The sequence below is a fragment of the Tiliqua scincoides genome, chromosome 4, assembly GCF_035046505.1.
Source record: "Tiliqua scincoides isolate rTilSci1 chromosome 4, rTilSci1.hap2, whole genome shotgun sequence".
NCBI classification, from domain to species: Eukaryota; Metazoa; Chordata; class Lepidosauria; order Squamata; family Scincidae; genus Tiliqua; species Tiliqua scincoides.
This window is the reverse complement of record NC_089824.1, coordinates 71,838,488-71,861,065: the sequence shown is the minus strand read 5'-3', so window position 1 is coordinate 71,861,065 and position 22,578 is coordinate 71,838,488. Positions and strand designations below refer to the sequence as shown.

The 22,578-nt window shown below is 41.0% G+C and overlaps 1 protein-coding gene across 1 annotated transcript in view; it reads left to right on the top strand.

The window, feature by feature from the left end:
* Window positions 1–22,578, top strand: part of CARMIL1 (capping protein regulator and myosin 1 linker 1) — a 171,401-nt gene that overhangs the window by 83,184 nt on the left and 65,639 nt on the right. The window contains exons 9-20 of the mRNA XM_066623338.1: window positions 2,201–2,276; window positions 3,734–3,822; window positions 4,665–4,759; window positions 6,773–6,859; window positions 9,226–9,329; window positions 10,666–10,743; window positions 10,835–10,911; window positions 12,571–12,675; window positions 14,115–14,184; window positions 18,093–18,174; window positions 18,955–19,054; window positions 19,146–19,200. Of these exons, the coding sequence (XP_066479435.1) occupies window positions 2,201–2,276; window positions 3,734–3,822; window positions 4,665–4,759; window positions 6,773–6,859; window positions 9,226–9,329; window positions 10,666–10,743; window positions 10,835–10,911; window positions 12,571–12,675; window positions 14,115–14,184; window positions 18,093–18,174; window positions 18,955–19,054; window positions 19,146–19,200 (1,018 nt within the window). The remainder of the gene's footprint in view (window positions 1–2,200; window positions 2,277–3,733; window positions 3,823–4,664; window positions 4,760–6,772; window positions 6,860–9,225; window positions 9,330–10,665; window positions 10,744–10,834; window positions 10,912–12,570; window positions 12,676–14,114; window positions 14,185–18,092; window positions 18,175–18,954; window positions 19,055–19,145; window positions 19,201–22,578) is intronic.

The following is a 22,578-nucleotide window of genomic DNA, read 5'->3' as shown; positions in this document are numbered from 1 at the left end:
GGACTAGCTTCTCTGCTAGATCATAGCATCCAGTTGTTGTAACCATCCCTTCATACTAAGTGTTCCCTTCATCATTTAGTTGTTATGATCTGGAGTCTCAGAGTGTCCAAAGCTTAGAATCACTGAGAATGGAGTACTATTCTGTATTCTTTATTAACATACACTATAGCTGTTGTCAGAGACAACCTACAAGGATGGATTACTTGAACAATTGATTCAATAAGACTCTTACTCTTTAGAAGTTAAATGTATTCCTCATCCAAGTATTGGAATAATGCAGTGGTTCTTGAACTTTTCCGGCCTGATCCCTGCTCCCTGATCCTTGTGGCCATTGGCCACGGCTCCCCATTACATCACCTCACCTCACCTCAGTTACCCCCAGAATGGGGATGAAGGTGTATATAATTATACACTAGAAACAAAAAAAAAGCTGCCAGCACCCTGAGGCTGCAATCCTAACCACACTTACCTGAGAGTAAGTCCTATTGAACACAATAGGACTAACTTCTGAGTAGACCTAGCTAGGATTGTGTCTTTTGTCATATAATAGCAGCCAACATGGGAAGTACCCCCTCCCCCAGGAGGCAGGAGGAAAAAGGGGGATGGCTGAAAAGGAATGGGTATTTTTATTTTTAATCAATTTTTGGAGACAAAGCCATCAAGAATGTCTTTCTTTTTCTTTTTTGAACGGGGAAGAAAAAGAGAAAGGTGAAGATCCTTGGTTAAGCTGACACAGACCCCAAGCCTATGTAGGTCTACTCAGAAGTAAGTCCCATTTGAGTCAATGGGGCTTACTCCCAGGAAAGTGTGGATAGGATTGCAACCACACAGAGCAAGATTACAACTCATCCCCAAAGTAGATGAGGGCATGCTCATTCACATACACCCCAGCATGCAGCTGCCACCCCTATTCCCCCCAGGCAAGATGAAGGAATGTAGGTTGGGGCAATTGGACACCCCCCCAAGAACAGGCTGGGCTCCCTCCTTCCCAAGCAGAGGAGTGCTGCACACCCCCCCAGCTTCTCCCAGTCAGCCTTCTCTCCACACCTCCCAGTCAGCCTCCCAACCAGCCTTCTCTCCATTGCGCACCTCCCAGCCAGCCTTCTCAGTACTTACTGTTGCTTCACACAGGCCTTCCACACTGCTTCCTCTTCCCACTTTCTTGTTAGTGCTTGCCCTGCAACTGAATCCCCAGATATGGAGGGGGGACAACCACAACTATATTTCTATATAATCAAGCCAATGCAAAATGTTTCCTGCTTAGCAGGTGAGAATTAAATATTGCAAAGAAAGTTGGCAAATGTTTCCTACAAAAAAAAGATTGTACTAAAATGGCTTGAGTTTTAGAGTAATTTTCTTGTAGAGAAATTATATTTTAAGAAACACTATATGAGTCAAGTTTGTAAAAAAAAAAAAAAGCAAAATATGTCTGTCTACAGTGCTAAATGCTATGGTGTGTCTATTATGCCCAATATACTATGCAAAATGTTGCTAGTATCTAAATTACTAAATGCTATGGTGTTATTTAATGTGATTTTGCTTTAGTTAGCATGCAAACATGTGACATTGTGACTCTGCAGTACTACTTTCATGGAGAAACTGTCAGGACAGCCTCTTAATTTGATATGCTAGGATTAAAGGGTAAAGAAATCATTTTAGGATGTTACTTATATGAAATCCCCTTTACAATTAGGGAAGAGCCTGTGTGGCTTGTTATATTATATTTTTGTAGGGCTCTAGCTTCCTTGGAATATAAAGCAACTCTGGAAGAGAGACTAGTGATGTGGGCTGGATTCTTTCAGTAATAGGATTATGCTAGATCACCTAGCTGCCTGAAAGCTTTTAGCACTGTGCTCGGTTATGATTAGTAATGATTACAATGATTAAATGTGACACAAGCTGATAAAAACGTAAATTGTAATTCAGTAGCTGAAACAGCTTTCTAAGCAGGTGCTCACTTTTCAATGCATATGATATGTCCAGACTGAAAAATCTGAACAAGCAGAATTGGTTTTATTTTTTCTTACTACCTTACTTTTCATCAGAAATCTGTAAATTTTCAGACTTCTCTAAAATTGTAATTATTGCTTTCCTTGTGTACTTTGACTCAGAATAATATTGTTGCCAAGTTGATCTCCTTCTCTCTCAAATCAGCTGTACCCTGAATTAAAACAAGAATGTCTGGTGCTTTTTTCACTAGGGACTTAATACCAATAGTTGCCGCCCTGGAATACAATCAGTGGTTCACAAAGCTTTCCTCCAAGGATCTAAAGTTAGTAAGTATTAGGGTAAATGGTGACTATGAATTTGATGATTTTTTTGTAATTTAGTTTGTATTAAATTAATGATAATAATTTGGGGATATAGTAGTTCCAGTTGAAAGGTAGTTGTACAATCAGAAATTCTTGAAAAACAACTTTGCACATCTTCCTTGTACTTCACTAAATCCTACTGCATGCAGAATTACAGAGAAATTAACTTGCCAATATTGGTATGTCAATTTTTAACTACTTTTAAGGGGTTTCAGTAGGATAATTTAAGTAAGACATTGCCTTAGCTACATCAATCCTTTTGAGAAAAATTTGCATTTTGTGATTTGAAACTTTTGAAGGTAAATGTGGTCCAAAAGAGCAGTTAGTGGGCAATTATATATAAAAACCATCACTGTTTTTAGGGCGTTCTGATGAAGGCCAATGAGAGATTCTGAGATGGATTTACACCTATTTAGATAGAACTAAAATTATAAAGACTCAAATATAGGGGAGCATATCTAATGTAAATATGACAAGAATTCACAACTTCCTTTTTCAATATAAGATTATCACCTTCATTTTTCAGTGCCACCTGACCTTTCTTTTCGATATGTTTATAATTCTAAACTTCTCTTGAGCCTTTGTATGGCAGCAGTGGAAGTTCTATTCATATGTCATGTGAGCTGTGTGGCTGCTAAGAAAAATAGCTTATTGTGTGATGGTGACTCCAAATTGGAACTCCTATGTCTGTGTGTGGCTCACTGCATAGGTTTTCATGCCACACAACCCTATTGTATGTGACTGTAGCACTGCCAGAACTAGTGTTCCAGCTGCAGTTGTCACTTTACAGCATCATGAAAGGTGCTCCAGAACTGTGCAGAGCCATGTACTTCCAAGCCACTGCTAGAGATCCCACCTGTGTTGGTGGCAAAGTGGAGCTTTACCCACACTGATAAGGTGGGCAGATTGGGGTGGAACAGGAGCTGGGACATGTTGGAGGTAGGAGGTAGCACCTGGTATGCGTAACTTGCACTGGATACTATCCTCTCCAGAGCACACCAGCATGCTTCCTTTGCCTCCTTGGACTTGTGCCTTCTAAAGTGCTGGCACAGATCCAAAGATACCCATTTTTGGTATCAGGAGTTTTACAGAAGGGTAAGGGAAAACATGTTCCCCACTCAATTGGCCTCCCTCCATCATAGCGTGCAGTGCAGCCTGTTTCGGTATGGCTGCATGCTATGGTAGGATAGGATTGGGCTGACAGCCACCTCCAAAAAAGTGTGCTCCAGTCTGTGGTGGCTTCTGGTTCTGATGTGGAGATTTGCCACATAAGCTTTTATAAAAACTTCTGAAACCTGTGAAATCCTGCTGCATGAATGCAGTGCCTGGTATTATGTAGAAAAGCAGCCATTATTTGTTGCTTTTTATGCATTTACTACTTTTCATTGATACTTCATATTGCAATCTTGTTATTATGACAGTCCAATGATGTTTGTGAGCAAATCCTGAGAGTGGTGAGCAGATCCAATAGACTGGAAGAACTAGTACTGGAGAATGCTGGTCTTAGAACGTAAGTCAGTTTTTTATTTAAAAACATGTAGTTCAGTAATGCACAATAGTATGAAAAGGAGCTGCATGCCAGAATTGCACAAAACAAACTATGGGCACAATCCTAACCCCTTATGTCAGTGCTTGCCAGCACTGACATAAGGGCAATGCAGCTCTGAGGTAAGGGAACAAACACTCCCTTACTTTGAGGAGGCCTCCGTGAGCGACACCCAACTGCAGGATGAAGTACATGTCCCATTGACACCGCTATGCTAATGCTGGAAAGCACTGACATAAAGGGTTAGGATTGTACCCTATGTCCCTCAGTGTCCTTCCTCCTATGTCACTAAAAACTTGAATTGATGCAAATATAAATCAGGTTAGCAATGATCCAAAGAAAATCCGAGAGGGGAAACAAAATAATCACAGTTGCAAAAATTGTTTCATTCTGTGAAGAGGTCTGAATTGGAGCAACTGTGCAAATAGCATTTGAGCTTATGGTCTCCTTGCACGATGCATTCTGCCTTAAAATAGGGCATAAGCAATAGGAAGATACCATGTCTATTTTTAGAAACACACTTGCATGTACCACACCACAAAAAGCCATCACTGTGAAAGTGGTGTGTTACTAAGAACAGACATGGTGTCTTCCTGCTCTTTATATGCTAGCTTGTGTGCTGAAGCATCAAAGAGAGACACGACACATAGTGAATGTGAAAAATTGAACTCAACTGTAGTATTGTATGTTTCTCCTTTTCTGTCTTCATTCTTCTCTAGCAGTCATTTCATGTTAAGCTCCTGAAATAGGGTGTGATGTGAGAGATAATAAAACCCCTTTTTTTGTTTTCTTTTTTTTTCTTGTAGAGATTTTGCACAGAAACTGGCCAATGCCCTATCCCATAATCCCAACTCAGGACTTCATACAATTAACCTTGCTAGCAACCCCCTGGAGGACAGAGGTACTGTAACACTTCTGTATTTCCTATCTCCCTACAGAGACAAGCCTAAGAGAAAAATTAGTGATACTTGATTTAGGCTTTGTCTAAATAGTACTGTATTTTGCCTGATGTAATTGCTTTGTAAATATCTTTTGTTCATAGAATGAGATCTGTTCTTCTTCCCTTGTCCCTTGAGCTTTCAACTTAGCAGGGTTTAATAGTTATAGTGACCTTAAATTTCATTAAACCTTTTTCATATTTATCAGAAATCCATGACACTTTAAGCTAAACAGCAATAGATAAATGGTTCAGAATGAAGAAAAAAAATGGCTACAACTGTTGTATTTTTAGAAAACTGCTATAAATAATTCACCCTAGAGAGGGGGCTGACTTTTTTTCAGAGTTGTATTTCACAAGATTACTAGTTTGTACATTATATTAGTGAGTATATGATATAAAAGGTTAAATATTACCAACCGTTTAGAAGAGAGGAGGTCCTTTCTGTCACCAGTATCATGCATCTAGAGCAGCCAGTCAGTGCAATTAATAATGAATGATAAGCTTATCTCTCTACAGCACAACAGTGAATCACGTTTAAATCCCTGGGTTTCAATGTCAGTGTTCAGTTTTGAGAAGTGTCAGTTAAGCAGTTAGTAGATCTGGATGCTTGTCCATCACCAACTTTCTTCTCCTTGACTCAGTCTAATTTTTCAAAACTTCTTATGTTACATATTAATGAGAAGAAATTCTCATTTATTTCTCTACACATTTGAAACAAAAACCCTTTCCAGAACTGAAAGTATGATAGCGATGGCTCTTTTTGGTATTCATTTTATGAAGGCAAATAGCTACTGAGTTTTCCCACTGCCAGGAAAAAGTCATAATTATTAATTTTGGTTTTTTAACCATGTGGATCCATTAACTACCAAAGAATGAGTGCCTTTAATATTGAAAACCATGGTAATTACAGTGATATAAAACTAATGAATTTAGTGCAGATATACCCTTAAGGCTGATGTTCTCAAACTCTCGGGGAGTTTGAGGACCGTAGTTAGTTATTGTGTGGGAGCGAGGAAGGCAGCTAAGGGGGCTGCAACTTGCTTACCAGTCCCTGCAGCAGTCTCCCGGGGGTGTGGGAAACCCTGAGCAATCCTCCGAAAGTGAAAGTGGAGTGACTGCTCTCCACCTATGCAAAACTGGAAGCGGAGCGCAATCACTTCACATTCACTTTTTGTGAAGGCTGGGGAACCCTACGGAGGGTCGTGCAGGGCTTCCCACACCCCCGGGAGGCTGCTGGAGGGACTGGTAAGCAAATGCCAGTCTCTGTAGCCCTCTTAGCAACGCGATCCTGGAGATCGTGTTGCTGTCTTCCCCGTGCCCCTGCCCCTTAAGGGGCTGTAGGCCAGGGCCCTCAGTCTGGGAAACCCTAGTTTGAAAAGCCCTGCCTTAAGGGATGATCCTATGTACATTTAGTTCTTGTGATTCACATTTAGTAACTAGTACATATAAGTTCTAGTGAGGACAGTGGGACTTTGCATTTAAGTAGTTGGCACTGGAGACTGAAATGGCAAGTTTCTGCAAAAGCATTTTGGAAATTCTGATGTAAGTTGAATCTTCTTAGCTGGCAGTCCTTAGTTATCGTCTCAGAATTACAATTTCTAGGACTAATAGAGGGAGAGAAGATATATAAGAACTTTGCTTTTATTATTAAAATGCTTTTTTTTTTCCTGCAGAGCACTTCCATACATGTGTATCTTAGCCTCACAGTGGCATGCAAATAAGTTAGAGTTCCATGTTACAAACCTGACTTGCTAGAAGCTAGAATGAGCCCATGTTTGAACAGTGCTTTGAATCCAGGTTTCAAGGTCCAAGCCCATTGTGTTATTTGTTTGACCACACTGGAATTCTTCCCTTATCATTGATCCCTTGTCATGGATATCATTGATTCCATAGTGGTGGTTTTGATCGACTAACATAAGTAATTACAATGTAAAAATCTGGATGCTGGGGTTTATTGTCTCTATTCCTTTACAGGTGTGTCCTCACTAAGTATTCAGTTTGCCAAACTACCAAAGGGGCTGACACAATTAAATTTATCTAAAACCTCATTGTCACCTAAAGGTATGTTTAATAAGTATACGTGAACTTCATCATGACACATCATGACACTTTCTTTTATGTCTGTCTTTTTTATGTGTTTGTGTTGACTAGTAACTCGTCTAGAATGATCAGGAAGGCAACAGAGAATTGAACTATTTCCTGCAACTTACCAATTGTTTGCAAAAGAGATCTGATGTCCCACTGGATGCTGTAATAATGATCACCAGAATTATTTATTTATTTTAAAATTATCCTGTGCCACTTTCTTGCAACATTCAAGGCAGCTTACAAAGAGAAAATCATAAACTGAAACTATTGATAAAGACTTAAAACAAAGCAGCATGGAAAAGAAAGCAGACCATATGCTAAATTTGTATGGCCTTCTGCAGATGAATGTCATTGGGGCCAGTTGCATTGCTTGGGGGAAGGAATGCCATAACAAAAAGGTTGTTGCTGAAAATATGAACCTGAAGCTGAACCTTCAATTATGAATGCAGATTGTGAGCAGGTAGAAGTAATGGGAGATGTAGGGCTTTGTAGGCTATAATTAGCATCTTGAATTGATCTCGGAAGTGTGCTGGATTAATTGAACTCAAACTGAGTAGCAAATACCATATGCACAGCATACTGTAGAAACTTACAAAGCTCTGATTTGAGTGAGATTGTGTCTACATAGGACAGTTTTAGGGGATATTCATCCATTTGTGTCACATAATGCAGGGGGAGAAAAGTGCCAAATTGGTTGTATAGGTAACTCCTATGTCTTTCCATATTCACAACCCAATTCAAATGCATCTACTGTGCAAAACTAATTCCTGTGTTATTGAGAGCGTGTGTGCATGTGTACAGTCGTGCGCCACTTAACAGGACTGCAATCCCCATCGTAAAGTGGCGCTTGACACAATCTGAACCCTCTGCAGGGAAGGGTATCCTCCCCTCCCCTCCCCTCCAGAGGGTTGTCTGAGCCTCCCAGAGGCAGCGCACGTCTGAGTGCTGCCTATGCAAGGCTCAGACTGAGGGGAACCCCGTCTCTCACGCTACTTCTTGTTTCATGGAGGAACCCAGAAATCACACGAGAGTCGCGATTTCCCTCAGTCTAAGCCTTGCAGACAGGGCCTAGGAGAGGGGGGTAAAGGGGTAATTTTGTACTTGGACCCAGGGTCAGAAAGGGGGCCCAGGAGCCAAAGGGAGGGGGCCCAGAAAGTTCCTGGGATCTGACATTTTCCTATCTCACCTGAACTCACTGCCTGCACATGATGCCAGGGCACAACCATGTGCATGCCGTGTTAACTACTGCTGCAAGCCATTCACACCACGTCCTGGAATGTTCTTTGGCTTGTGGATCCCATAACCATGAAGGAGTGTATAGAAGCTCAGGGACCCAGCTGTGGGGCTAGAGCTGCTGCAGTTCATTTTGCTCCATTCAAGTGTGAGCCTAAAAACAGTGATGCTAATTTTCTGCAATGGATTTTCTCTATTTCAAAGATTTTATAGAGACTTAGGAGTGTGTTTGGTTTTCAATATTACTTTATCTAGCTGCCAGTGCCACATGGTCAGGTCGACGTGGGTTCTGCATCAAGAAGCCTAGTAGACCTGAGCTCCAAAGACTGTTGTGGTTGTCAGCACCCTCCCTCTGCCCTATTTCTCCCCCCCTCGGTCTGTCTGTTCCCACTGCCCCCCCCTTTGGGAAGGGGCCCAGAAGAACCTTTGCATCCCCTGATAAAATTCCTCTCATAGGCCCTGCTTGCAGAGGCAGCACTCAGACGTGCACTGCCTCTGGGAGGCTCAGACAACCCTCCAGAGAGCAGAGCTCCCCTCGCATTCAGAGGATTGGAGTGTGTGCCCCTGATGACCACACGTGGTCATCAAATATGCTATCACGGTGTAAGCCAGTAGGTCGCTAAGGGGCACACGCCTGTATACCTGTGTGTGTGTGTGTGTGTGTGTGTGTGTGTGTGTGTGTGTGTGAGAGAGAGAGAGAGAGAGAGATTCTTTACAAAACTCTGACTACTGTTTTTATGATATGTTATGTTTTTATCTGTTTTTAAATTGTTTTTTAATTTGTTTTAACCTTGTTTGTAAGCCGCCTTGAGTCCCTTTGGGGAGAAAGGCGGGGTAAAAATAAAGTTGATAATAATAAAACTTGTTTCTCTGTCTCTTTACAAAAAAAATCCAACACCTTAAATAACCTCATTTCTTAATGTGATGAGACTCAAAAATGATCAGCATCTAGCAAATGTTAACCTTTTCTTACAATAGTGTTTAAATATTTATTATGGCTCTTCATGTTCTTTTCTTGTGGTACAGGCAGCTCAGGAACTATATACTTGTGGAGCATGATTCTTTGTGGAGCGCAACAAAAATAAATATTGGCAATTTTATTGCAGGGGTGAACAGCCTTTCCCAGTCACTGAGTGCCAACCAGCTGTTAGCTACTACACTCACCCACCTTGATCTCTCAGGGAATGTTCTTCGGGGTGATGATCTTTCCGTAGGTGCTCATTTTTTCTGGTTTCTAAATAAATCTGTTGTAATGAGTGAAGACGGAAATAAACTGCTTCTAGTGGGAAAAGCAAAAGTTCCCACTAGATTGTTCGTGCAAACCTATGTTTAAGAGAACCCATCAATGGACGCTTTTATTTGTGAGCCATCTGTTAGTTCTAACCTTGACTTCCTTAAGTTGTTGTGTGCTCACGTTGGAAGCAATTTGGTTATGCCCTGGGCATATTTGCCACCTTCCATGCTTTCTTTTATGTGAAAAAGCAAGGTAGCTAATCCCTGACCTACATTTAAGAGTGTATTGAAGATGAAAAAAGAATACAGCGGGCCCTTGTTACCCGCGGCTTCAGGACCTGCAGATTTGATATCTGTGGTTCTCAAACCCATGGAGTTAGTCCAGTTTTGGCCCAGCGTGCTTCCATTGCCTCTAGAGGGTGTTCTGAACCCACGCACATGGCCTCCATGGGAGGTCTTAGAAGGAAGGCCTTTGGAAGGAAGATCACTTCTGATTTGGGGGTGAGGGGAAATGGAAGTGATGTTTAGACCTTTATAAGGCCTTCTGAGGCCAGGGAAGGCTTCCCATCGCCTCCAGAGCGTAAAGGTGCCAAGACCCACAAATTTCATTATCTACAGGTTTTGGCATCCACGGGGCTTCCAGGAACCCCCATGGATAACATGGGATGCCTATACAAATACCCCCCTGTATTTACAGGTGGATACATTCCCACCCTCGCAGATACAGAAACTGTGGATAAAAAGTAACCCTATACTTAGGGTGTTGAGCCGAACACTCCTGTGTTCTTCCTTAGCAATCTGTTATAAAACACTGTAAGAGGAACATGAGAAGCAGCCATCCACTCTTTCTTTGCAGCCTGCTGTAGAATGCTAGAAGAGGAATGCAAGAAGCAGTCAGCTGGAACGGTAGAGGAGGGAGACTGCTAACAGGAAGCAGGAAGCTGTCTGCTCCCTGTTTAGCTTCCTGGCTGTCTCCCTCTTCTAGTGTTCTAGCTGACTGCTTCTTGCATTTCTCTTCTAGTATTCTACAGCAAGCTGCAAAGGAAGAGACAGGAGTGTTTGACTCAGCAGTAAATGAAAATAGATAAATAATGGGCATGCAGGGAGGTGGAGAACTGCAGATAAGTAAATGAATGGATGTGTGATCCACAGATACAGGGGGTTGCCTGTACATTGTAACCAATCCTGAGCCTCTTCCAAATGTCTGGCTCTGAAGAACAAACTGATCTAATGAGGACTCGTGAGGTTGAAAGTGCTTACGTGGGTACCTCAGGAAAGCTAAAATGCTATGTATTTTTTTCCCTTTCTTACAGAACCTGTATAACTTTTTGGCTCAGCCAAATGCCATTATCCATCTGGATTTATCCAATACGGAGTGCGCATTAGACATGGTAGTTTCATTTATTTACTATGCAGAATTCAGGCTTACCATTGCATCTTACGTTAATATGCACCATGACTATCTTCCTTTTTATGATCTAGATGTGTGGAGCACTTCTTCATGGCTGCCTTCAGCATCTTGCTGTTCTAAATCTATCCAGGACAGTTTTTTCTCACAGGTCAGCATTCAAAATACTTCTATTAGTGTGAATTAACTACTGTAACATTATTCCCACTGTTTCAAAAGTATCTCAAAGACATTTCTTTGTTATAAGCTTTCTGCAGAATTTTTCCATGCACAATTTCTTGTAGTGTGGTGTCCATCATGTGGACATCATGGTGTCCATCATGCCTACTTGGGAACATACTAGCTGCTGTTTAAGAATGTTTAATGTTTAATGTTTAATGATGTTTCATTCATCTCAGAGGAGACTGTATAGGAAGCACATCTAGTCCCCTTGAGTAACCATTTTTAAATACACCAAAGTTGATTTGAAGTTGAGCTACATCAGAACTATTTACCATGTTTTTTGTTTTTCGCGAATGTTGAAAAGCAGTTCTTGGTACTCTTGGTCACTGACCTGGTGCCATTTTCCTTCTTTTTCTTTTCTCTTGCTGCTATTACCATTTAATCCTAGCTGTCACAACTTGCATGCATTTGCCAAGGACATCACAAGCTTGGGTCTGACACAATGCTGTCATGGACTGCTATAAACAAAGAACATAGATAGCTACAGTCAATCTGATTAAATGCAAGCAAATTACTGTATACAGTGGACTATACTGTTCAGTACTGCAATGTGCATTTCGAATGTCATGTCCCATTTGACCCTAGAAATCCCTGAAAAACAAGCATTTTTGTATTTGGTTAGGGGAAGAAGTTGTGAGTGTAGACATGGTTAACATGGCAGAACCAGATGTCGGTCTCATGTTTTAGCCATGATACTTGAAACAAGTTTGAGGTGCTGAGTTGTTAAAGACACTGGACGGTCAGCTGGAAGGTCAGCAGCCCAGGAGTTTGAGACCTGTGCTGTGGAACAGGTTGAGCTCCTGTTACTTGCCTCAGTTTCTGCTAACCTTAACAGTTCAAAGGCATGTAAATACAATTAGATAAATATTGCTCCTTTTTTTTAGCAGGGGGAGAGTAACTGGCCCACCTCACCCCAGCACTGTCTGTTCTAGTGGCTGTCTGCTGGTATTCCTTGGCATCTTTTTAGATTGTGAGCCCTTTTGGGACAGGGAGCCATTTAGTTATTTGATTTTTCTCTGTAAACCGCTTTGTGAACCTTAGTTGAAAAGCGGTATATAAATACTGTTAATAATAATGTTAATAATAAATAGGTAACCACTTCAGTGGGAAGGCAACAGCGTTCTGTGAACTTCATCGTTTAGTCATGCTGGCCACATGACCGCTGAAGTTGTCTTTGGACAATGCTGGCTTCTTTGGCTTGGAGACAGAGATGAGCACCACCCCCTATAGTCGAATACGACTGCAAGGAAATCTTTACCTTTTATATTTGAAACAAATGTAAACTACTTCTCATGCCAGCATTAGTCTTCTATTTCTGTCTTTAAAATCTGTACACTATCACCTAAGTTGAGATTCCAGTTTGTTTTCAGCTCAAGATGCTCATTGATCCAGGTATTTGAGGCCGCTGAATGAATATTACTATACTATGCTGATGCACTTTAGTAATTGTATTTCTTTGGAATATAAATTCAGTTAAGAGTACAGTAGTTACCATGAGTCTTATGTGAGAATCTGCAGCAACTAGATTCTAGCAGTATGCACTGAGGTTTGTTTTGAGGATGTTCACTTTACTGTCTGTCTCTTTCAGAAAGGGAAAAGAAGTCCCCCCATCATTCAAATTGTTTTTCAGCAGTTCACTTGCTTTGACGCAGATCAACCTTTCAGGCACTAAACTCCCTCCTGAGCCTCTAAAGTACGTGTGCTAGATATGTAGTTGTAACGTTTTTTAAAATAGCATGGTGACATTGTTTTTGAAACCCTGTATGGAGGTAGGAAAGTAGCTCATACGGGGCTATTTGGATGTTTTTCACTCATCACCTCTATGTATCATGAGAGTGCATTCAGAGTAACCATTTGACTCTCACTCAAAAGTAAATATCCAAGCTAGGAAATGCTGTATTGATTTGAATATGGATTGCCTTTATTCTGAATATTCACTTAGGATATCAGTGCATATAGAGGAAAGGGTGGTGGATATGTAACATATCTAGGCTTGCATCTGATAAATTGGTAATTTGAGGTAATGTTTGCTATATTAAAACTAGTGTTGAAGACTATTCAGCTACTTTCAGTGTTCTGAATGCAACATATGAATATTTTTATTGTAACATTATTTGCTCTATTTAGAACTCTTGACAGCCCAATCCTATTCTTCCCCCCCCCCCCCATGCAGCAACACCAAAATGGCTGCCTCTGTATCCTGAGGAGGGGCAGTCATGGAGGTCTCCTTGGGTTAAAGGAACACTCATTCCCTTACCTGAGGAAAAGCCTCCACAGCATGAAGGGATCTACTTGGACCTGAAATAGCAATATCACTGGTGCAGGTCCACTTGGACCCAGGCCACTGGATCAGGTCCAGGAAGGGAGCTAGGATTCCATGGATGCCACTGTCACAAAAGCCACCTTAGACCCATTCTGCCTGCCATCCCCTGCCCTGTTCCACTTCCATCCCCCCCATCCCTCTGCTGCCCTACCTGCCTTAGTGGGTCCGGAAGGATCCTCTGGTTGTGCATGGGATTCCACCAGTGCTAAAGCCTAATCATATTGGGCTGTGAGATAAAAAGCTAAGAGTTTGATGCTTTGCACAGTTGAGATGTTAATTTGTATGTGGTTCATTGTCTTCCCAAATTTTTGTATCCAAATATTTGTGTAATTATGTTTCATTTTAGTTGTTTTCAAAGAGAGGGGACATTGTCTTTGACTCAAAGACATTGTCCAAACTGACACATATCCCAGCCAGAATATCTCTACAGGCCCACATGCTCCTTCTCCTCCCTTCACTTCCAGTTTTTCACTAATCATAGTTTGCCATTATGTCCAAACTGGTAAACTGTCATTAGTATCCTGCCTCAGTTTCACCAACCATTAAGTGGAGGGGAGAACCCAGAAGCAGAAGGGGCTAGAAGGAGTGCATGACCTTGTGGGGGCTCTCACCATTGCCAATCCATGGTTTGGAGTTGTGTCATACTTGAGCTAGCGTACACCTTCTGAATCTATATTTGCTGTAGCACATCTTAAGAGCTGTGTTGCCAGTTTTTTTTAGCAGCAATATAATTGATATGTCTTAACTGTAGCCTGACTTATTGATGCAGTGATCTCCATTTTAGTTTTGTTTGGTAATTCTTTTTTCAGAGCACTATTACTGGGCCTTGCTTCTAATCAAAATTTGAAAGAAGTGTTTCTAGATCTGAGTAGCTGTGAGGTAGGAAATATTTCTGAATGCATTTGATAATGTCAAAATTGTATTATTGTTCCCCTTTCAGTGTATAATACCCATATGGTTTAATGTATAATACAATGCTAAAATGATAAAGGGATATAGAAACCTGTTGCATAAGCATGTGTATATGTTTGGTTTTGTATGTATTGCTCTTGGTGTATGTGTGTAGACATGTGTATCTGTTTCTGAGGGTTTTTTCCCCTGAACAGCAACAACATATGGTGATTATTTTTTAAAATGGAGAAGTTTCAAATGTCGTTTGTGACTCTTAATAAGGGCCTGCTGTTCAGAGGGAAGAAGCATATACTGGCCAAAAATTTTAAAATGTTCTCTGCTTTAGCTCTGTTGCGTTTTTGCTTTTTGTGTGTATGAAGACAGACTCTATTGGTGCTGTTATAAGCTTGTACTTCTTTGTTAGCAGCACAATGATTTTGAGCTGCCCAGTTTAAACATGCCAACCTAAAACCTTGCAAACAAACAACAAAAATATCTCTGCTCTCCCACCTCTGAACAAGGTATCCGGTAAGGAATGCATTTCTATTGAGCGGAAAGCCAGCAGGATCAAGGTTTTCATCACATCTAGAAAAATAAATGTATCTTTTCCTCACCATCTTAGTTTTATCTGGCAGCAAATACCTGGCATACTAACACCAACCCTAAAAGCATCAACCCTAAAAGCACCAACCCTAAAAGCATCATTATTTGAAAATTCTTGGTTTTTTAATTTATAAAAACACTTTATTTATTCAGCACTTATGTATTTCCTTTTTTTCTCCTGCTTGCCTTAGCTTGGTCACTGTGTAAGTACACATCATGCCTTACTTTCAGCCTGTTAACTAGCTTCCTCCCTATCCACCACACGTATTCCTTCTGCATATCTCTAATTGCAGAAGGTCTGGTTGCCAATGTTTGGCCTCTGAATATGTTTCATTATTTGCCACAGAATTGAATTTTTCAGAGAAATTGGAACCTAGTCAGGGATTATGTTGTGAATATGGTATGAGGATAGTTCCATATTTTACACATAAAGCACGATAGCTTAAGTGTTCCAGTGTTGCACCAGTCTAAAATGTGGGTGGCAAGGTATCACCTTTGAACTTCTACATTTTCATGGACACCTTCATCGGCCCGATACTCCTTGGCATATGTTTATTTCAATTTAAAGCTTTGCTGCATGTAACACTGGTGTATTTGTGGAAATACCTGCCATTTAAACTGTAGAGCCTCACTCCCTCTGAATGGAGTGAACTTTTAGCTTTGCTTGTGTCTGCTCCCCATCCCACCCTTCCTAGACCAAAAGTAACATCTTCCCGTCCCTGGGATGTCCCTGAACTCCTCATCTCCATCCACCTACTTCATTCTCGTACAGATCCCAGATTCAGGAAGATTCTGGGTACAGATGCTCCTAGTATCAAGCAGGTTTAGATGTTGCTTTTCCAACCAAGGAGGGTAGATAATGCAGGAGGATAAAGGTACATGTGGACTCAAGGCTTAACCCCCTTCATGCCACATTAATAAAATGGCTTAAGAGCCTGATAGGTTGTTACATCCCTTCTTTGGGGAGTAGCATTATAAATGATATGTGGAAAGAGTTTTTCAGTCATTCTTTAAAAGTTGCTAGTCATAAATGTATTTCTACTATAAAATGTGGAAAACTGCTGGTTAATAAAATGCCAGTGTGTTTAAATGCATTAAATGGGTTTTGAGATATATTTTCAATGTAGAAAAGCTGCAAGTTTCATAGTTTGAGACATAAATAAACTCTAGGCAAAAACCTGAAAATATGAATAAATAGAAGTATTTATATCACAATTTCTTACTAGAAATTGAATCCATTGAAAGGGAAATTTCTTTACCTTATGGGGTTAGCACTTGACTTTATTACCCAGCATGGGCTAACTGCTTTTTAATCAATCTATATGTATCACGAAGAGTTTTGAAGACTGTTTTATGAAATTTATGAACTGGTCTTCCTTAGTCTGAACATGTGTGGAACTTTTTCAGACCTGTGAATGGTTCCACACATGTGAGTCTAAGGCTGCAATCCTAACCACACTTTCCTGAGAGTAAACCCCATTGAACAAAATAGGACTACTTCTGAGTAGACCTGGTTAGGATTGTGCCCTATATTGTGCAACAAGAGCTAACTTGTGCTGGAAAAGTGAGCCATATGAATCAATCTTAAGCATTTCTAAGGTGCCTTTTCATTTGTGGTTTTGATATAGATTGATGTATTCAGACAGCTTCAACAATTTAATAAGATGTGCCATATTGTTGTTAAACAGCTGTCTTGCAGTACATTGGCTGATGAGAGATTCACAGAGTGAAATTGAATGGTTCTGGCATTGACATTGTAGGAGTGTAACATGCTGTTATGAAATATAAATTACCACTGCTGAAATTCTGAGATAAATTCATACTTCCGATCTTACATATTCTGTAGAGCTGAGATGAGTCCCCTCCCTGTCTTTAGGCACCATCAGGCAATGATGATGAATTTTTTTTTCAGCATCTCATATAATTAATAGTGAGCTCTAAGTAGTTCATTATTAAATGAGCAATATTTTCCTTGGCTGTCCATACAAATTTTTCCACCAAGATGTGTTAATACACTGTTTATTGTCCTTGTGCATAACATATTCAAATTTCATGAGCCACTAGCATATTAGAGCATAGGAGCTTAACATAACCTGAGTCAGAGCACTGGCCCATTTAGCTGAGTGCTGTTGACACTGAGTGGGAGCAGTTCTCCTAGATATCAGACAGAAATCAACCCAAGAGATGCCGGGAATTGAACCTGTGATACAAATACTATATTTTCATTCCTTCATATTTTCATATTTAAACTTAAAAGAATTAATTTCAAGTTTCAACTTCTCTACATTTGTTGTGGTGGAAGCTAATAGGACACCACTGTATGATACATATAATTGTAGGGTCCAAATCTTTTGCTTCATTGCAGTTCTAAGCTTGTAGCCCTCAAACTTGTGTAGTTTTTTCTTGTTGGCTAGTCTCTGCTTGCCTCTGAGTCTAGTAAACCGAATTGATATCTGGTTACAGCAGGCCCTCAGACACTTGGTTTATTTGGACCTGCTGGGCATGGGACCCCATTATTTTCTCTTCCATCCAACCCCAGTGCAGATTCCCTCTTTTTCTTCCACCTCCCTGCAACATCTGTCCATCTACTACATTGGCTTATGGTGGGTGAGTGACCAGAGACCACTGCTGCTGGCAATCCTCACTTGCCCTCATGGGCCTCCTGTTCACAGACAACCCCTTGGGGCAATGTAATTGTTTTGGAAGACATAGAACTGCCTGTGTGAATCTCATGCAAGTGGTTCCTTCTTTTCTGTCCCATCCGCCAATCAATCAGCTTTATTAAGAAAATGTGAACTGGTTAGAGTTAGAGTTAAATTAGCAGGAGTTTTAAAAAAATTAAATACAACAATTAGATACCACAAAGGGGATTTTGGACCTCTGGCATGTCCTGGGATAGACCCACCTTTTGATGTGAAAAATTATTGTGATTTAGTCTGTAAGCACTCAACGCTCTTGCATTCTTAAAGCTGAGTGTATGTGGACCTGATTTATGCTTGGAAGAGAGAGAACTAGGAGCTCCGTGTTGGCTCCTTGTGACCTTTCTAGAGGAACAGTGGGAAGTGGTAGTACTGATATTAATAAAATATTTTGCAATACATGCTCCCTATTCCTTCTGTGATGAGATGGGATTTAGGCAGCATTTTGAGTGTTGTGTCCAGAAAAATAATTTTTTTCAACTTTCTTCACACTGTGCTTCTTGTTATTTGCTACCCCTTAGCCATTGATTTCTGTGTTCTCAATGCCCTCCAGGTGGGAAAAAAATACATACTGGATTTTTTGTCTTCTTCTAGCTAAGATCAGGGGGTGCACAAGTTTTAGAAGGCTGCATAGCAGAAATACACAACATCGCCAGCCTTGATATTTCAGACAATGGTAAGACATTAATTTGATGATGATCCAGATAACAAGTTTGCATATTGCACTGATTAAAAATGTGATTTACAATGCAATCTAATGCATCTTTTATTGAGAATGAATTCCATACTGGTGGGATTTCCTTTCAAGCAAACACATAGCTCTTAGACTGTAATTCTGAGAGTGATGATTTTAACAGAATTCCCATTTAAATTAGTAGGGCTTTATTGAGTAAGCACAGTTAGGATATGACTTGAAGGGCCCAATTCTACCCAACTTTCCAGCACTGATACATCTCCAGTATAGCCCCAAGGTAAGGGAACTAAGGCTTCTGTGGTTACCTTCCCAGCATAGGAAGTGGCATATGCCCCATTGTCACAGCTACATTGGTGCTGGAAAGTTGGATAGGATTGGGCCCTGGTCACATACGTACTAATTATTGTAAAAATTGTGAAACTGGATAATTAAGAATGTACTCAAGAGAAATTCTTGGTCTTATATGAGCAATATATTGTGGTCCTAAATTTCAAATGAATGCATCAGTTTTTCTAAAAAAGCCAAAAAATGTTTTTCTTATAGTTAGACTTCTGAAATTGTAGTTCCGCCCTGAGAAAATAAGGCCTTAAATTTCCTCTTTCCACCACAGTGTATCTAATTCATGACAAGATTGTAGTTCTTCATGAAACTGGTGTAAAGTCATTTGTCTGCCTCTAACATGGTTGATTCAAACCACTCTGGCAAGATGCATTAGTGGGAATGTGTTATTTTAAATTCTTCCTTTAATCTGATTCCTTACAGGCCTAGAATCCGACCTTTCAACCCTTATAGTGTGGCTTAGTAAAAACCGGTCAATAAGACACTTGGCATTAGGCAAAAATTTTAACAACATGAAATCCAAGTAAGGTTTTTATTTATTCTACTTTTTGAAAAAGAAAAAAAGCAATTGATAGAAACTGCAAGTTTTACTTTTTCTTTGTTTCCTCTTTCAGAAATCTGGGTCCCGTACTTGATAATTTAGTACAAATGATTCAAGATGAAGATTCAGTGAGTATAATTGTCTTCTACTTTCATGTCCCTTCAAGTATATCACCTCATTCTCACGTGGGATCTCCATGACCGTCTTAGTCCTTCCAAGTGGGTAGCTCCTCCCTCTCAGGTAGACAGGCCAGAGTTTTTTGAACTTCCTGAGGAGGAGGGGCTGCCTGGACTTCCCCAGACTGGCCTAGCCTTTCGGCGAAGCAGGACAGAGTTGGATTCAGCTCTGCTGAACCCCCCCCCCCCCACTGGAGAAAGCAGGGAGGGAAATTTTTTCCTAATTCCCCCCCCCCTTCTTTCCAGCCTTCCAGCAGGCAATCCTGCCTGCTGTTTTTTGTTTGGATTTTTGAATTTGGCTTCTTTTTCCTTCCTTTTACCAGCAGACTGCTGCCTGCCTGGAGACTCCCATGTGGCAGCCACATCTATTTAAATTCATTTTTAAATTTGGCGCCTGAGCCCAGTGCCTCTTCCAAGAGGCAGGAGTTTAGCGGGCCTGTATGCCCGTGTGCCCAGCGACCTGGGCTCCAGGACTGCCCTCACCTGACCCCAGGGCAGCCCTTCACATGCGACAGCAGCCATGCAGCCAGCAGAGTGCTCCTGCACCTCAAGCCACTTGCTCCTCCCCACACTCAGCAGGGGGGAAGCAGGCTTGCCTGCGAGCGCTCCAGCTGCTGTCAGCCTCCAGAACTGCTTTTCCCCCAGCTGCTACAGGGGTGTGGAGCTTCCTTCTTCCTCTTCCCTTCCTCTGGAGCACTGCGGAGGTGGCGGGCACCATTTTGGATTAGCACCCAAAACAAAAATTTATTTTTGTTCAAATGTGTATAACAAAGGGTGAGCAGTGCACTGTAAATACGTATATTTGAAAGTGGTAAACTCTTTCAAGGTACGCCTAGGTCTGCTTTTATTTTCAATTTATAAGATCTGGGCAGGTCTGCTTTCATTTTTAATTTTTTTATCAACTAGCAATTATATTAGTGGTGTTTTCACCCTCTGAATATATTCTATAATCTTTTCTCCTTTATTTACAGCACTCTCCTCTCTAAAAAGAGGTTTCCAAGGTTGCTAACAATACATAAAAAATACTAAAATACAATATCAGTAATAAAAAAAAAAAGTAAACACTGAGAAATGCAGAAAAATTTAAGCAGAGGGGCTTAAAGCCCCTTAAGCAGAGGGACTTTGTAACATTAAAAATAAAATCAGAATGTAACAATAGGGTATTTAGACCAGGGGTGTCGAACTCGTTTCATACCGAGGGCCGAATAGCATTCATTATGTCTGCTGAGGGCCGAAAGTGATGTCATTAGACAGAAAGTGAGGTTATTAAACGTCTCATAACCAAAAATAAACACTTTTTCCTCACTTAGCTGCAAATGACAGAAGAGAAAACATGCAAATCTTGATCATATTTCAAGATAAGGGACAACCCAATTGTCATGTGGACTGCCCTTTCAGCAGTAACACCTCAGCACTGCTCAGAAGCTGAGAGCCTGAGGACTGGATAAAAAGCTTTCAAGGGCCGCCTCCGGCCCCTGGGCCTTATGTTTGACACCCCTGGTTTAGACCCTGCCATTACACGGAAGGGATTGTCAAACCTTCCTTTCTTTGTGAGGTCTAAATCTCAATTTCAATATCACTGCCTGATGTGCTAGTTGTCTGTGAGGTGATTTTATCACATCTATTTATGAAGAAAACCTTTGTGTGTGTACTTTGCCATGCTAAGAGTTAGTAGCGGACATTAGGCACACTGAAACAAAATGCTCACAATGTAAAGTTCATGTGGAAAAATTGCTTCTAAATGTATTCCTTAATCATTGTCTTAATTATTGTGTTAATATTGTCTTAATCATAGCAACTGTGATATTTAAACAATACTGGAAGGCAGGAATCCTATAACTATATAAGAATAATTCTGCAAGATGGTAATTGCAGGCTACAATCATTTGACATCTATCTGAATTTGCTTTAGAGCTGTAAAGAAACACCAGGTTTGGTGATTAGCCAGTAAACTCTCTGGCTAAAGACTAAACACAGTGCAGCATGTTTTCTTAACCCCCCCCCCCAAACCCTGATATCTAGTTTCATAGGCTATGATCCACAGATCCTTTCACCCATCTGCCAAACAGATGGGTGGCATTGTCAGCATTGATAGTGCCAGTCACCTGTTAGAAGTAGGGAAAGGTCACCCATGTCTTTTTCTTCTCTCTATCCCACACCTTTACCATTACCACCATTACTATAGCCTCTCGGGGTAATACACAATATATGGTTGCAAATGTGCAGCTGCTTTGTAATGCAATCATGGCAAAATAGAAACCTATGTAATTTTCACATGACTGAATAAAATTTGTGACAAAAATGTCTTGACAAATAACCGTGAAAGTCTTGGATCTGCTGATTTGATGTTGTGGTATATGGTCTGCAGTAGTAGGTTAGCTGCCCTGAAGAGTTGTGGTTGAATCTGTCTATTCATTTAAAAAAATGATTTTCCTCCCAATTGTATCATTAGGTCTTGGATTATTAATTACATGAGGTTTATGGTCCTTCAGTGTAGTTTTATATGTTGAAACAATAAATAATTCCTAACTCAAATAACATACTTGTTTGAAAGATGACACATACTGGCCCAGTATAATGTTTTAATGTTTTCCATTCCTTCTACCACCAGGCAAGTCTTGATACATTGGACCTCTATTAACCCTCTCCCTTGTTACCCAAGATTAACATGTCCCAGAAGCTGCTGTGTCTTAGAGTGATTGAGAAACTCTCTCTTATCATGTCCACCAAAACCGGCCTGTTCAGGAGATAACACTATGAAGGAGAGGAATCATGCTCTTTGGGTGATGGTAATTGGGTGGTGGGTGGCCTCAGTAATAAAGGGAAAGCAAACCAAGGGGGTTAGCAACAGCCATGCTACTTAGAGCAGTGGTTCTCAAACTTTTAGGGAGCTTTACTCCCTCAGTAAGCTCTTGTGGGGGAGGGGATAGGGCAGTGACGCAATCTCCAGGATCGTGCTGCTGGGGGCGGGGGCACTTGTGACTTCCATTATGTAGGCAGGGCTGCAGGAGGTGCAGGGAGCCCTTTGCAGCCCCCCGCAGTGCTCCCCCAAGGCTTGGAACATTTGGAAACAGCAGGAGCAAAGCGCTTCTGGCAAAACGGAAGTGCTTTGCGCCCGCTTTTTCCAAAAGTTCCAAGCCTCGGGGAGCGCTGTGAAGGAATGTGCAGAGCTCCCCGTACCTCCTGCAGCCTGCTGCAGCCCTGCCTACATAATGGAAGTCACAAGCACCGCTCCCTGTCCCCCCCCATACGGACGCAATCCTGGTGATTGCTTCCCTGCCTCTCCCCTTCCCCACCCCTTAAAAGGACGGGGGAACCTTTACACCAACT